Below are 13,633 nucleotides of genomic sequence, written 5' to 3' on the forward strand. Positions count from 1 at the left end.
TCTAACCTTTGTCAGTTCAGTGTTTTTGATGCTTTTCAAAGTAACTTAGATATCAATATCACCCCTAGACTTCAGCATTGCATTGTTAACTAGTGTTTATATTTCTTAATGTTTTTTTAAAATTAAAAAAAATTTTTAATGTTTTATTTATTTTTGAGAGAGAGAGAGAGAGAGAGAGAGAGAGAGAGAGAGAGAGAGACAGACAGTGTGAGCTGGGGAAGGTCAGAGAGAGAGGGAGATACAGAATCTGAAGACAGGCTCCAGGCTCTGTACTGTCAGCACAGAGCCTGATGCAGGGCTCGAACCCACGAACCGTGAGATTATGATCTGAGCTGAAGCCAGACGCTTAACTGACTGAGTCACCCAGGCGCCCCTAAAATTTTTTTTGAAGGTATAGTTTACAAAGTGAAATGCATAAATCTTTTTTTAATTTTTGTTTTTGAGAGAGAGAGAGCAAGCACACATGAGAGGGGGGAGGGGGAACTGGGGGGAGGGGGAACTGGGAGGGGGACAGAGAATCTGAAGCAGGCTCTGTGCTTAAAGTTAATAACTCTTAAGATCATGACCTGAACTGAAGTCAGACACTTAACTGACTGAGTCACCCAGGCATGCAAAATGTATGAAACTTAAGTATACTATCCAGGTTTTGTGTAATGTGTACACCTGTGTGATATACAACACCCATCAAGATAAAGATTTTCAATATCTCTAAAAAGTTCTCTTTTGTCCTTTTATAATCATTTGCACACCCTCCCATCTCCACTCAGCAAAACACTGTTCTGAATTAAAACAAATTTTTTTCTCATTCTAGAATTTCATATAAATTAAATCATACATATAAACTCTTGTGGTTTCTCTCATTAAGCATAATATCCTTTTTTACTTTTTATTATTTTTACTTAATACTTTATTTTTTCGAGCAATTTTAGGTTCACAGCAAAATTGAAGGGTAGGTAGAGATTTCCCAAATACTCCCTGCCTTCTAACGTGCATAGCATCCAGCATTATCAACATCTCCTCCAGGGGACACATGCTTCACTCTTTGTATTTTATGTTCTGTGCATTTTTGCAAATATGTAATGGCATGTGTCCATCATTATGGTCTCATATAGAGTATATTCACTGTCTTGAAGGTATAATATTTTGGAGATTCATCTATGTTGCATATATCAGTAGTTCTTTCCTTTTTATTGCTAGATACATTGTGTGAGTATACAATAGTGTATTTCTGCCATTTTCCGATTGAGATATTTGAACTTTTTCTAGTTTTGGTTATTATAAGTAAAGCTGTCCTGGACATTCTTTTACCAGTCTCTTCTAGACATGTGCTATTCTTTGTCTTGGGTAGATATCTAACAGTGGAAGTGTATGTTTAGGTTTCTTTCTTTTTTTTTTTTTTTTAAAGGAAATAATTAGATTTTTTTCTAAAATGGTGTGCCATTTTACATTCCCATCAACACTGTATAAGATTTCTAATTGTTCCACATCTCTGCCAGCATTTGGTGTTATGAGTCTTTTTATACTTTTTGCACATGTGATGAATGTGTTGTGGTATCTCAGTGTGGTTTTAACTTGCATTTCATTGATGGCTATTCAGTTTGAAGTTTTTCATGTAGTTATTGACTATTAATATATTTACCTTTTTGAATATGTTAAATATTGCCTTATTAAACCTTTTTTTAGGTTTTGTTACTGATTTGTGATTTATTTTATATATTCTGAAATCAAGTCCGTTGTCATATACATCTTTTGGGAATAATTTTTGCCAGCCCATGGCTTGCCTAATTCATTATTAGTAGATGTCTCTACCAACTGAGCCACCCAGGTGCGCCTTGAGCAGAGTTTTAAATTTTGATTAACTGTAAAATACAAATTTTTCTTTTAACTCTTCTGTCATCTAAGAAGAGTTAAAAGGGAGATAGCAGCTCTACTATTTGCTTGCAGATTAGTAGGAATTAGTTTTCTCATCTTTGTAAAGCAGGGATCCTTTTATTTTGGGTTCTGTGGATTCCCCTGACACTCTGGTAAAGCCTATGAATGTCTTCCTAAAGTTTTAAGCACCTTGATTTTGATATGCCATGGTATCCTTTCTACATGTCACACTATGGTTTTTAGGCCTATGGGTTTATAGTTTTCATATATACTTAGAAAAATTTCATCAAAATCTCTCTTAATTTTTTAAATTAATATTAAGTATAAACTATAGTGACTGTTTTTCAGATCTCTTTTAGGGATGTTTCCTCTGTTTTAACAGTTGAGACAGCAGAGGTTGAGAATCCAGCTCATGGACTCAACCTGGTCATTGCTAACTGGGTTGAGGTGACCTGACTTGTTTTATAATGGAGATGATATTCGTTGATGATGTCTAACTGATAAAGTATTTATGGTTAAATAGCAAGATTATATAAAATATTTTCTGGATTGTACCTTTTATAATTTAAGTAAAATGGCTATGGTGTACTGTATTTTAGATTCTTTAGTTACTACCTTATTAAGTCTTATCCTTCCCAAATGCATGCAGGTAAATGGCCTTGTTTCATAACCTTTAAGTATAGTATGTTCCAGGAGTCCCCTGTCATAAGGATTAAAAAGTTATGAAATTATTTTAGCCAGAAAACTGGTTAGAAATTCAGATTCAGTGGATCTGAATGCAGATGGTATTTAATGGAGTGTGTGTTTTATAGATGTATTACTGAACACTAAATATGCTTGAATTATACCATGAATTTTCTAAAAGTGATTTTTCCCTCCTTAATTGTATGATACGTGTTTTTTGTTTGTATTGTTAGGGTAATGTTAAGGGACTGGGATGGAGTTTGTTTTGATGAAAGAGGCATAAGTTGGAGTGGTTGGAATCTTTTGCCAATTTCTAACCAAATGAAAGTCCTTTGCTATAATTTTTTCATATATAGAATAGGAAAGATAATTTGTTACTCACTAATAAAGTGTTACTGACACTATTATTTTTTAAATTTTATATAAGAATAATTCTATTATAGGGACACTTGGGTGGCTCAGTTGGTCAGCCATCTAGCTGTTGATCTCAGCTTAGGTCTTGATCTGAGGGTCATGAGTTCAAGATCTGCATGAATCCTACTTAAAAAAATAATAAAGAATAATTATAATACTTCTGAGGGATAACTTTGGGAAGTGTTACATTAAAATTTTTTTTTTTAAGAGAATATGAGCAGGGGAGAGTGCAAAGGGGGAGAGGGAGGAAGAGAGAGAGAGGGAGAGAATCCTAAGCAGCCTTTATGCTTAGTGCATCAGGGCAGACCCTGATGAGGGACTTGATCCCATGAACCTGGGATCATAACCTGAGTGGAAATAAGGCAGAGGCTCAAACAACGTAGCCACCCAGGTGCCCTGGGGTGGGGATGCATTTTGCTTAGGAGTGCTTGACATTTTTTTTTTAATTGGGTGCATCAGGAAATAAAGAGCTTTCCTTAGATTTCTAATACTGTGTTTCTGAGAAAACTCAGTTTATATTTTACCATTTAAATCTTATTTTTGGAAGGTATTTTTTAGTTAATGGAATGATAAAGAATGAATTTACTCTTTGTATTTATAAGATACATTTAAAATTATGTTATAAACTACTCTTGTATAACATTAATTGTGGATTCTGAAAGGGGATTTACATAGTACAACATATAATTGTACAATTAGTAGTAGTGATAAATTACTGGCTTCAAATAATAATAACCAGTGCATAATCTGTTCATACTTTATGTTTCAAAAGAAGGATGTGGAAGAAATAGTTTTATAGAATTTACATTCCTAATTTCCCTTTTCATCAAATCCTCTTGATTTATTTAAAATGACTTTATTTTGCTAGGTGCTGAAGATGAAGCAAGAATAGATACGCAGTATCCTGCTCAGTACAAAGGCCAAGAACTGTATTCACAGCAAGACGATGAGCAGCCACAGGGATGGGTATCCTGGGCCTGGTCATTTGTGCCTGCAATTGTGAGTTATGATGATGGCGAGGAAGACTTCCTGGGGAATGATCCTACATCAGCCATGCACCAGCAAAAAGCACAGACTTTGAAGGATCCTATCGTGTCTGTAGGATTTTATTGTACAAAGGCAACTGTAACTTTCAAAGTAGGTTCCTTTTTTTTTTTTCCTTCTCTTTTCGCTGTTCATATTTCTTCCATCTTTAATGCATTAATTTTGACTTCTGGAAAGGATCTAGTTTAAAGATAGTCTAGCAATCCTTACTTCTAGAGTTCAGATTAGAAGTTTGGTCTGGGTATATAAATTTGAGAGGATTTTATTTAGGGGAGAATCAGTATAGATAAAAAAAAAGAGAGGTTCTGGGACCAAACTCTGGGGCACTGTGATGTTAAGTATTTGGAAAAAAGAGGCAGAGATAGTGTGGGAAACTGAAAATGTTAGGCTGAAAACCAAGAGTGTCTGTCTGGAAGCTGAGTGCCATAAATGTTTTCAAGTTGAGAGAGTAGGTCATTTGTGAGAATGGATCATTAGATCTGGCATTGTGGGAATTGTTGGTGATCTTGAATAGAGTAGTGATTGGACTCTGGCAGAATCTTAGTTGGAGTTGGTTAAAAGCAAATGGGAACACTGTTGGGAATGTAAAATGGTATAGTTGCTGTGGAAATAGTTTGGTGGTTCCTCAAAAAGTTAAATACAGAGTTGTTATATGACTCAGCAATTCCATTCCTAAGGAATATACTCAAAAGTACTCAAACAGAGATGTACATGAATGTTCATAAAAACATTATTCACAGTGGTCAAAAGGTTGAACCAACCTGAAGTCCCTGGCTTGCTTTGTTGGTAGAGCACGTGACTTTTGAGTTTGGAGTTGTGGGTTCCAGCCCCAGATTTGGGTATAAAGATTACCTAAAAATAAAATAAAACAAAAGCCCTAAAGAAAAAGTTGAAACAACCCAAATGTTTATCAGTGGATGGAAGAATAACAGCCTTTTCAGAAAATTGTGGATATTCTTTTTTTGGTAGTGTACTAAACTCAGTAAGTGGGTAGTCTTTAAAAAGGCTACTTTACAAAGGTCTCTCCAGTGCTTGGAAATTGCCTGGTGTATATTCAACAAATAAATAAATTCATCCATCCTTCTGCCAGTCTCATCTGCTTTCCATGTTCCAAAACTTTGGGATTCTTTTTTAGATTTTATTTCTTCAATTTTATTGGTCTTTGTTGGTTTATTAGGGAGGCATTTTTCTGAAGGAGATAAACACCTGTGTTCAACCTCTGAAATAATATTCCAGGTAACTTGCTAGATTCTGGAAGTGTAGCAACAGGAAAAAAAAAAAATCAAGTTTTGCCTTCATGGTGTTTTTAATTTGACTTGGTTGTTTAACTGCTTGAAATATCTTGCTATACAATTTATAACTATAGCAGATGGTAGACAAAAACACTTTAAAGTACAATCTTTAAAGACTTTTCTAATTAAAATCATTAAGTATTTTCTATTATGACAAATCCTGAAAAATGTAGAAAGTGAGTTTTAGCAAAGGTTGAGCTTAATTTGTTTAAAATATATTTTGGTAATAAAGTTTGGGGCAAAAATGATAAAATAGCTGTGCTATTGTGACATCATTTTTTTAATGAATTCTTCTGTGGAACAAATTTTTTATTATAAATTTCATGATTAAAATTCACTGATCTAGCTTTGAAAGAGAATATGCATCACTCTGTAAAATTAAAAATAAAATAATAAAATCTTTAAAATATATGATAAAAAAGCCAACCGTTGCCAGCAATTATTAAATATATTGTCAATTTTATTTTTTTACTTTGTTTAAACATTTTTTTCATTATATGATCGCTTCTGCACTTAATAGATGTTTTTGTTAATAATTGTAATTGTATTTATTATAAATATAAATATTCAAGCTTAAGTTCTAATTTTAGTATTTGTGCTGCCGAAGCGAGCACTCAAGCTTAAGTTCTAAAAGGTATATAAATGTATCTTAGTAACAGCAGCATGAATTAACTATTTAGAGAACTTACATTAAACTTACAATTTTTCTTGGTGTAATTGTTTTTTAACTATAGTTGACACACAATGTTACATTAGTTTCAGGTGTACGACAAAGTTATTCTACATCTCTCTACACATCTTTATACATTATGGTGTGCTCACCACAAGTGTAGCTACCATCTGTCACCATACAATGCTATACGATATCATTGAGTATATTCCCTATGCTGTGCTTTTTACATTCCCTTGACTTACTCGTTCCCTAACAGGAACCCTGGATATCCCGATCTCCTTCATCCATTTTGCTCTCACCTCCTCCCCATACCCCTGCCCTCTGACACCAATCAGTTTGTTCCCTGTATTTATGGTCTGATTCTTCTTATTGTTTATTCATTTGTTTTGGATTTTAAATTCCACACATGAGTGAAAGTATGTAGTATTTTGCCAGTTTTAGATGATACAAAAAAAGTTACTTTTAATCTAAGTTTGTGAGGGAAGTTAGGGATTGCTAGCAAAGTTCTATCTTTTCTGGTGATGTTTGTATATTTACTTTCAAATTTGAAATTCTGGTATATTTCTCTTCATTGATAAGAATTGTATTAAACAAAATCAGAACAGTTTGTATTTATATGCAGAACTTTTATAGACTTTTGGGGCAGTACTTGTCATTATTTAATACATTTAAAATATTTTTTGAACATTTATGTCTCTAAGGTTTCTCTAAGGGAAATATGTTGATATTTAGGAAGAAAACATTAGAATTCATTGTTCAGCTTGGATTTAAAGAATGTATGGAATTAATTTGTGGTTCATATTTTGGTCAGAAAATAAGGTCATGTTTCTACATTAGCATTCTGAACAGTTGATACGAATCCAACAAAAATCATGCCAAATTAAATGTAGCATTTTAAAATCATGTTGAAAATTGTTCTTGTAATGTTTGAGTCCTTTTAATCAATTAATTGCTTTTTCTCTACAGTAATTGTAGACAGCTGAAGGGTGATCAAGTTTAAAATACTGAATTTACTGGAGCATTTCATAGAATTTTACTTTAAAATAGCAACATTGTGTATACCAGTTCTAGAGGCATCTAAAAAATAAAGGCTCCTATGTAATAAACTCTTTGCTATAAAAGAGAATAATTAGTTGACTTTAAGTATAAAGAAGTTATCATGCTTAAAATAACTTTCTGGTTGAGTAAGTTCTATTTGACATAAGTTAAATATTGTTTTTATGACTTATTTTTAATGTTTATTTTTGGGAGAGAGAGAGAGAGCACACAGGTTTCAGCCGGGTAGGGGCAGAGAGAGAGAGGGAGACAGAGAATCTGAAGCAGGCTCAAGGCTGCAGCCTGTCAGCACAGAGCCCGTCACAGGGCTCAACCTCATGAACTGCGAGATCATGAACTGAGTTGAAGTAGGACACTTAAATGAGGCACCTCTGGGTTTTTTTTTTGTTGTTGTTGTTTGTTTGTTTTTGTTTTTTAAATTAAAAAAATGTGATCTTAGACTTTGCATTTAAGTTTGAAGAATCCATCCACTTCATAGGAGTTTAAGGCAGGGTCTCATTAGCAAACATGGACAGAATAGCTTTAAAAAAAATAAAAACTTTATTTAGAACAGTTTTAGATTTACAGAGAACTTGCAAAGTACAGAGAGTTCACATTTACTCATTACTCAGTTTTCCTCTTGTTAACATCTTATGCTACCATTGTACATTTGTCAAAACTAGGAAGCTCACACTGGGGTATTACTGTTAAATTCCAGATTTTAATTGCATTTTATAATGTTTCCTGTAACATGATCCAAACCAGGATACCACATTGCATTTAGAAAAGTACCTTTGGAAAATAATTTATCTCATTTTTAGATACATACAAGTAACGTGTGTAAGCTTCAGGGGTGCAAGAGTTGTTTCGGCAGCATCTTGATTAGTACTTGTTACCAGGCTGTCACCTATTAAGTGTTTGCATCACTGAATGAATCTGAGACATACTATGAGACACATACTTTGAAAGTAAACACCTACGGACTAGAACTAGAATAAGTTTTGTTGACTCTATTTGTGTCTTTTCATAATTTTCTTTTTGATGAAAAATTTGGGAGAAATTTTGGAAATGATTGAACTAAACCTGGTTGAATGTATATTGAATCGAGGTTAAAATACATGTAAATTTTTTGCAGAATATGAGTCATTATATAACTATGAGACTTATAGTTTACACAGCTTTTACCTTCTCAATATTGTTAAGACGAAGTTAAATAAAAATAAGATGGTATTTAAATTCTCTATGTGAGTTTAGACTAGCGTATTCAACCTTTATACCATGGATAATCTGTCACAGCTGTTTTTGTTGCATCTGTTTTCCTGCTTAATAATTTAATTTCCCGAATCTTAAAATTGGCCTTGTTTCCATCAATTCATCATCATAATGACAGTTTATTGCTATCCTAATACTAATTTTACTTAATATTCTTACATTGTTTCTTAGCTCACTGAAATGCAAGCTGAGAATAGTTATTATAGCCCTCAGAAAGTAAAATCTAAAGAAGTATTATGTTGGGAACAAGAAGGAACTACCATTGAGGTAATCTTTCAACATTGAACATTTATTTTTAAAACGTTTTGAATGGCTTTTAGAGTTAATATTTAATAAATGCACACTTTTATCGTAAGTGGTATGTTTACAATACATTCATGGTTTTATATTTCTAATTTAGTCATCAGTAGTACTGGTTGAAATATTTAACAAAGATTCTACTGTAACATGGAGTGTTAATTTTTCCTTTCATGTTTTTCATTTAACTTGTGTGAGTTCATTTGTATGTGTAGATTAGTGTTCATAACGTGCCAGTCATTGAGGGTACAAAGATTTGAGGATACAGAGACAAGTAAGATATTTCTTAATTCAGTAGGGTTTATGATCTGAGGAGAATAAATTTGCAAAGGCCATAATCCTAAAGAAGTTATTTCTCCTAATTTAGAAATTCTACAAGGGAAGCCTATAACATTTTTATGAAATTCAAATTCTTAGTTTCAATGTTTCCTTCCCTCTTATAGGCCCTTATGATGGGAGAGCCTTTTTTTGATTGCCAGATTGGTTTTGTAGGTTGCAGAGCCATGTGCCTTAAAGGAATTATGGGTGTTAAAGATTTTGAAGAGAATATGAATAGAAGTGAAACCGTAAGTAAAAATCTCCCCTTCTCCCCTCTTTTTTTTTTTTGAAGAGAAGGCAGGGATAATGAAGTGCTTATTGAAGTGTTTAACCATACCAAAAAAAATCTGTTAGACTACATATATCTTTGGCTTAAGAGAGGAACTTTACTGTTTTCCCCTGTAAGAAATTATAGAGCTCAGGGGAATTTAGAAAGTTGGTAGCACTTAACACCTGGACAGTAGTTCCAAATACTTTCCAATTCATAAATGTTTCTTCTTTCTTGTTTATGGCAGCTACTTGGAGTTCCTTTTTGGTTTGTTAAAATGTTCTTTGCCAAAATAGGCAGTGAAAATGGAGACAACATTCCTTGTCTTTTTATAGGACTTCAAGTTGTAGTGATTTCTATTGACTACTGAATGGGTATTATAAAACCAAGGTTTTATTTTCTTTAACAGTTTAATAATTTTTCCTCCTGTTAAGAAATTTTGTATTGATTTTCAGGAAGCCTGTTTCTTCATTTGCGGTGAAAATTTGAGTGTGAAAGGTTTGACATACCTTACAAATTCACTGTTTGATTACCGAAGTCCAGAAAATAATGGTACTCGTGCAGAATTTATCTTGGATGCAGCTCATCATAAGGTTAGAGAATATGTAGTTGAGCCAGTTTCTAGACTCTTTCAGGGCAGATACTTTGTGTGAATACTTGTGATTGCCATTTTTCTTCTTAAGTCATATATTCTAAATGCTGGTTGTTTATTGAACCATTTAGAGTATTTTTGTCCAACTTCTACCTTTAGAGAAGTTGGAAGAGTGCACAAAGGTCTCTACTTATATACAGTATGTAGCCAGTTATTTGGTTTATCTATTCTCTAATGTTAAAATAGTCATGGAGGAAAGTTTTAGAGTTGTCTTTTAATTTTAGTTCCTTTGTGTGTGGGATTAATGCGAAGAGATGAAGAATTTCACATTTTACTATGTATGTATCTTAGTGTTATTTGAATATTTCATATAAAACCAGTGTGCTTCTATGGAATAAATTTAAACATTCAATAAAAAGATTAGCTGAAAGTTAATATAATGGAATAAATAAAATACATTTCAACTCTTTTTACTGTGTTTAATAAAGAATTTAATTTTAATCTGCATACTTATATATATTATAAATATTTTAGCGTATCTTTAGTATTTAAGTTTCATTTAAGTATACTGGATAATTTAAGGATTAAATATATTTGAGAGTATATATATTATTGGACATTTTTGTCATGTTGATAAAGGTCAAGGGTATACTATGTTATTCCATTACAGGTATTCATTAACGAGACATTATTGATAAAGTGGTCAAAATGTTCAGTAGAATTTTGGATGTCCTTTTGTGTGGTCTGTTGCAGCATTAACATTACCTTTCTTAGAAGTGAATTCTTTGGATAACCTCTGTTCTTTTGTTTTGGTAATCCTTTGAGTTGATACACATCTAAGGATGTGTGTCTGATTCTTGACCTATAAGGTTTTAAACTCAGAGGTCTCTTCTATACAATGTGTTCTGTTTGCTTTTCTTTGTTGGCAGGAGACATACACTGAGATAGCTGGAATGCAAAGGTTTGGGGCTTTTTACATGGATTACCTGTATACAATGGAGAACATCAGTGGCAAAGGTACTGGTGTCGCTTTTTTTGTATTTGCTTTTCCTTGAGCAAGAGAAACAAATGATTCTTCAGAATCAGTTGGTCTCTGGTTGTCATCTGTTATATCAGATTTACCTTCTGTTACTTTGGGGAATGGTGTAATTTTAGTATCATGTTAGAATTCACTTAGACACTTAGATTTTTAATCCTTTTTTCATGTAGCTGGTTAAGAAGACATTTTATATAATCAGCTAGATTTAGTTCTATTATGTACCAAATAGTAAAATTTTTATACATCAAATTTCATATTGTCAGAAAGCAAAAACATTTTCTTTTATGTATTAAATAAAAATTTGAAGGTTATATAGATCTTTTTATTTAAGTAACTGTTGTTTCAAGCAGAGTAGTGGAAATAAATTCTTCTGGAGACTATGGATACATAGTCTTTTATTAATGTTTTATTTTTATTAGCAGTCAAATGAAAAAAATTTAATTGATATTTTATGTGATTGTCAATATACTATATTGTGCTTATTCTAATCTTTTTTTCATATTGAAAACTTAGTGAACATAGGTTCATCCTTTTTTATTGTTAATTTTCATGTATTAATAAATCATTCCTCTATGTTAGGTGATGAGTTAGATATAGTGAATGCTAAGAAGACCAAAGCATTTCTCTATAAACTAATAGGTAGTGTTTATGTACTTAAATGATTATAGTATACAGCACATTAAGAACAGTAGTATAGGGGTGCCTCGGTGGCTCAGTTGGTTAAGCATTTGACTTCGGCTCAGGTCATGATCTCATGGTTTGTGGGTTTGAGCCTTGCATTGGGCTCTGTGCTGACAGCTCAGAGCTTGGAGCCTGTCTTTGGATTCTGTATTTCCCTCTCTCTCTGAACCTCCCCTGCTTGCACTGTCTCTCTCTCAAAAATAAAAGACATAAAAAATTTTGAAGAAAAAAAGAACAGTAGTATAAATGGGAGCCAAGAGTGGTCTAGGTTAGAACATGACTACTTTTGTGTGTGGGATTAAAGACTTCAGAGAGAAGTTGATATTGAAGTTTTGTTAGATGAAAACAGAAGGAAAGAGCAGTAATTTTCTGCTTTCTCTTTTTGTAATGGATTTCTAAATGTTGTTCTCATTGATAAACCTTGGATTTACTTTTTTCCCTAAACTCTTTTCTGAAGTTATTTTATTCTTTTCCATGGATTGAAGTACCTTCTATACGTTGCTTATGTACGTATTTATAATTTTAGTCCAAACTTATTCCAATTTAGAATTAAATATCCAATGCATACTTGACATTTTTATTTATGTGTCTCACAAATATTTCAAAACTGAATACGTTAAAATGGAATTATTAAAATCCCTATGACCACCTACTACTTCTCTTCTAGTTTCAGTTTTGGAACATTGTCCTATCTTCTGGTTCCTCAAGCCAGAAACCTAGGGATCATTACGACACACTTCTCCTTTCCTAGCATTTGGTTCATCAGTTTGACAAATTGACCTTGACAAAAAATGAATTGTCAAAATTCATCTACAAAATCTATCTTAAATTCATTTATTTCTTGTAAACTTCACTGTTGCCATTCTCATCCAATATGCTGTTTTCTCTAGATTTTAATCACTTATTTTTACTGGCTTCCAGCTTCTCACTCTTTCAGATTGATTTAATTCTGTGCATAAAACCTTCACTCACTGCCTTTGCATTGCTTTATTTAAAAATAAATTTATATTGTGTTTTAGAGTTTGGTCTTGAGTTACTTGGAGGATGGGGGAGCCAGTCAGGAAGATAGAAACAAGAAAGGGTTTTGGAGGAAGAGAGTGTTTTTTTTTTTTTTTTAATGTTTTATTTATCTTTGAGAGAGCACAAGTTGGGAAGGAGCAGAGAAGGGGGGACAGAGGATCTGAAGTGGGCTCTGTGTAGATAGCAGCAAGCCCCATGTGGGGCTTGAACTCAGGAACCGCTAGATCATGACCTGAGCTGAAGTCAGATGCCCAACTGACTAAGCCACAGATAAAATGTGTTTTGGGTTACCTGTGGACACAGAGGTAGAGGTGTTCAATAGACAGTTATATTATAGAAACCTTCACTCACTGCCTTTGCATTGCTTTATTTAAAAAGTCTGTGTTCTAAGAACTTTATAAATTGCGGTAGTGTAGTTACCAAATGTAAAATGGTAGGTTTCTTCTGGCTTAGAATGGAGTCTTATGCACGTGCTGTCGATTTGGTATCTTTTTTAGGAGGTAGAGTATCAACTAGCTATCCTTCAAGGAAGGGAACTGAGCAATGAAAATTTTATTTGTTACATATACTGTGGAAACATAGTTTATATTTGCTACACTGTTTCTATATGGTCAGTGTGAGAAACTGGTAGTTGGTTAACTGTTAAAGTTTCCATATTTCTGTTCCATAAATAGTATACAATGTTATACATATCTGAATCCTTAACTTTATAATTTTAATTAAATTAAATTATTTATATTTGAGAGAGAACGAGAGCTAGGGAGGGTTAGAGGGAGATAGGTTTGCCTGGTGTAGCTCTGGAAGGCAGTGGTTCTTTATGTGAATGGGATGTTATTATACATAATAAAAATTTTTTTATGTTTATTTTTGAGAGAGCACTAATGGGGGAAGGGCAGAGAGAAAAGGAGACAGAATCTGAAACAGGCTTTGAACTGATAGCACAGAGCCCACCATGGGCCTTGAACTCATGAACTATGAAATCATAACTTGAGCCAAAATTAAGAGTTGGACATAATCAACTGAGCCACTCAGGTGTTCCTGAGTCCTTAACTTTTTACAAACTATTAGGTTATAACATACAAACATACATTTATGTACAGAATAGCAAAGAATTATAAATGAAACACCTGTG

At 33.1% G+C, this 13,633-nt stretch overlaps 1 protein-coding gene across 10 annotated transcripts in view; it reads left to right on the forward strand.

Annotated features, from left to right (window-relative positions):
- The window catches only part of VPS13B (vacuolar protein sorting 13 homolog B), a 740,094-nt gene that overhangs the window by 62,810 nt on the left and 663,651 nt on the right, over positions 1–13,633 (forward strand). For all 10 annotated transcript variants that reach the window (XM_029923832.1, XM_029923833.1, XM_029923834.1 and 7 more), the window contains exons 8-12: positions 3,839–4,107; positions 8,458–8,553; positions 9,027–9,149; positions 9,625–9,762; positions 10,691–10,778. In XM_029923832.1, the coding sequence (XP_029779692.1) occupies positions 3,839–4,107; positions 8,458–8,553; positions 9,027–9,149; positions 9,625–9,762; positions 10,691–10,778 (714 nt within the window). The remainder of the gene's footprint in view (positions 1–3,838; positions 4,108–8,457; positions 8,554–9,026; positions 9,150–9,624; positions 9,763–10,690; positions 10,779–13,633) is intronic.

The sequence above is a fragment of the Suricata suricatta genome, chromosome 15 (genome assembly GCF_006229205.1).
Source record: "Suricata suricatta isolate VVHF042 chromosome 15, meerkat_22Aug2017_6uvM2_HiC, whole genome shotgun sequence".
In the NCBI taxonomy this organism is placed as follows: Eukaryota; Metazoa; Chordata; class Mammalia; order Carnivora; family Herpestidae; genus Suricata; species Suricata suricatta.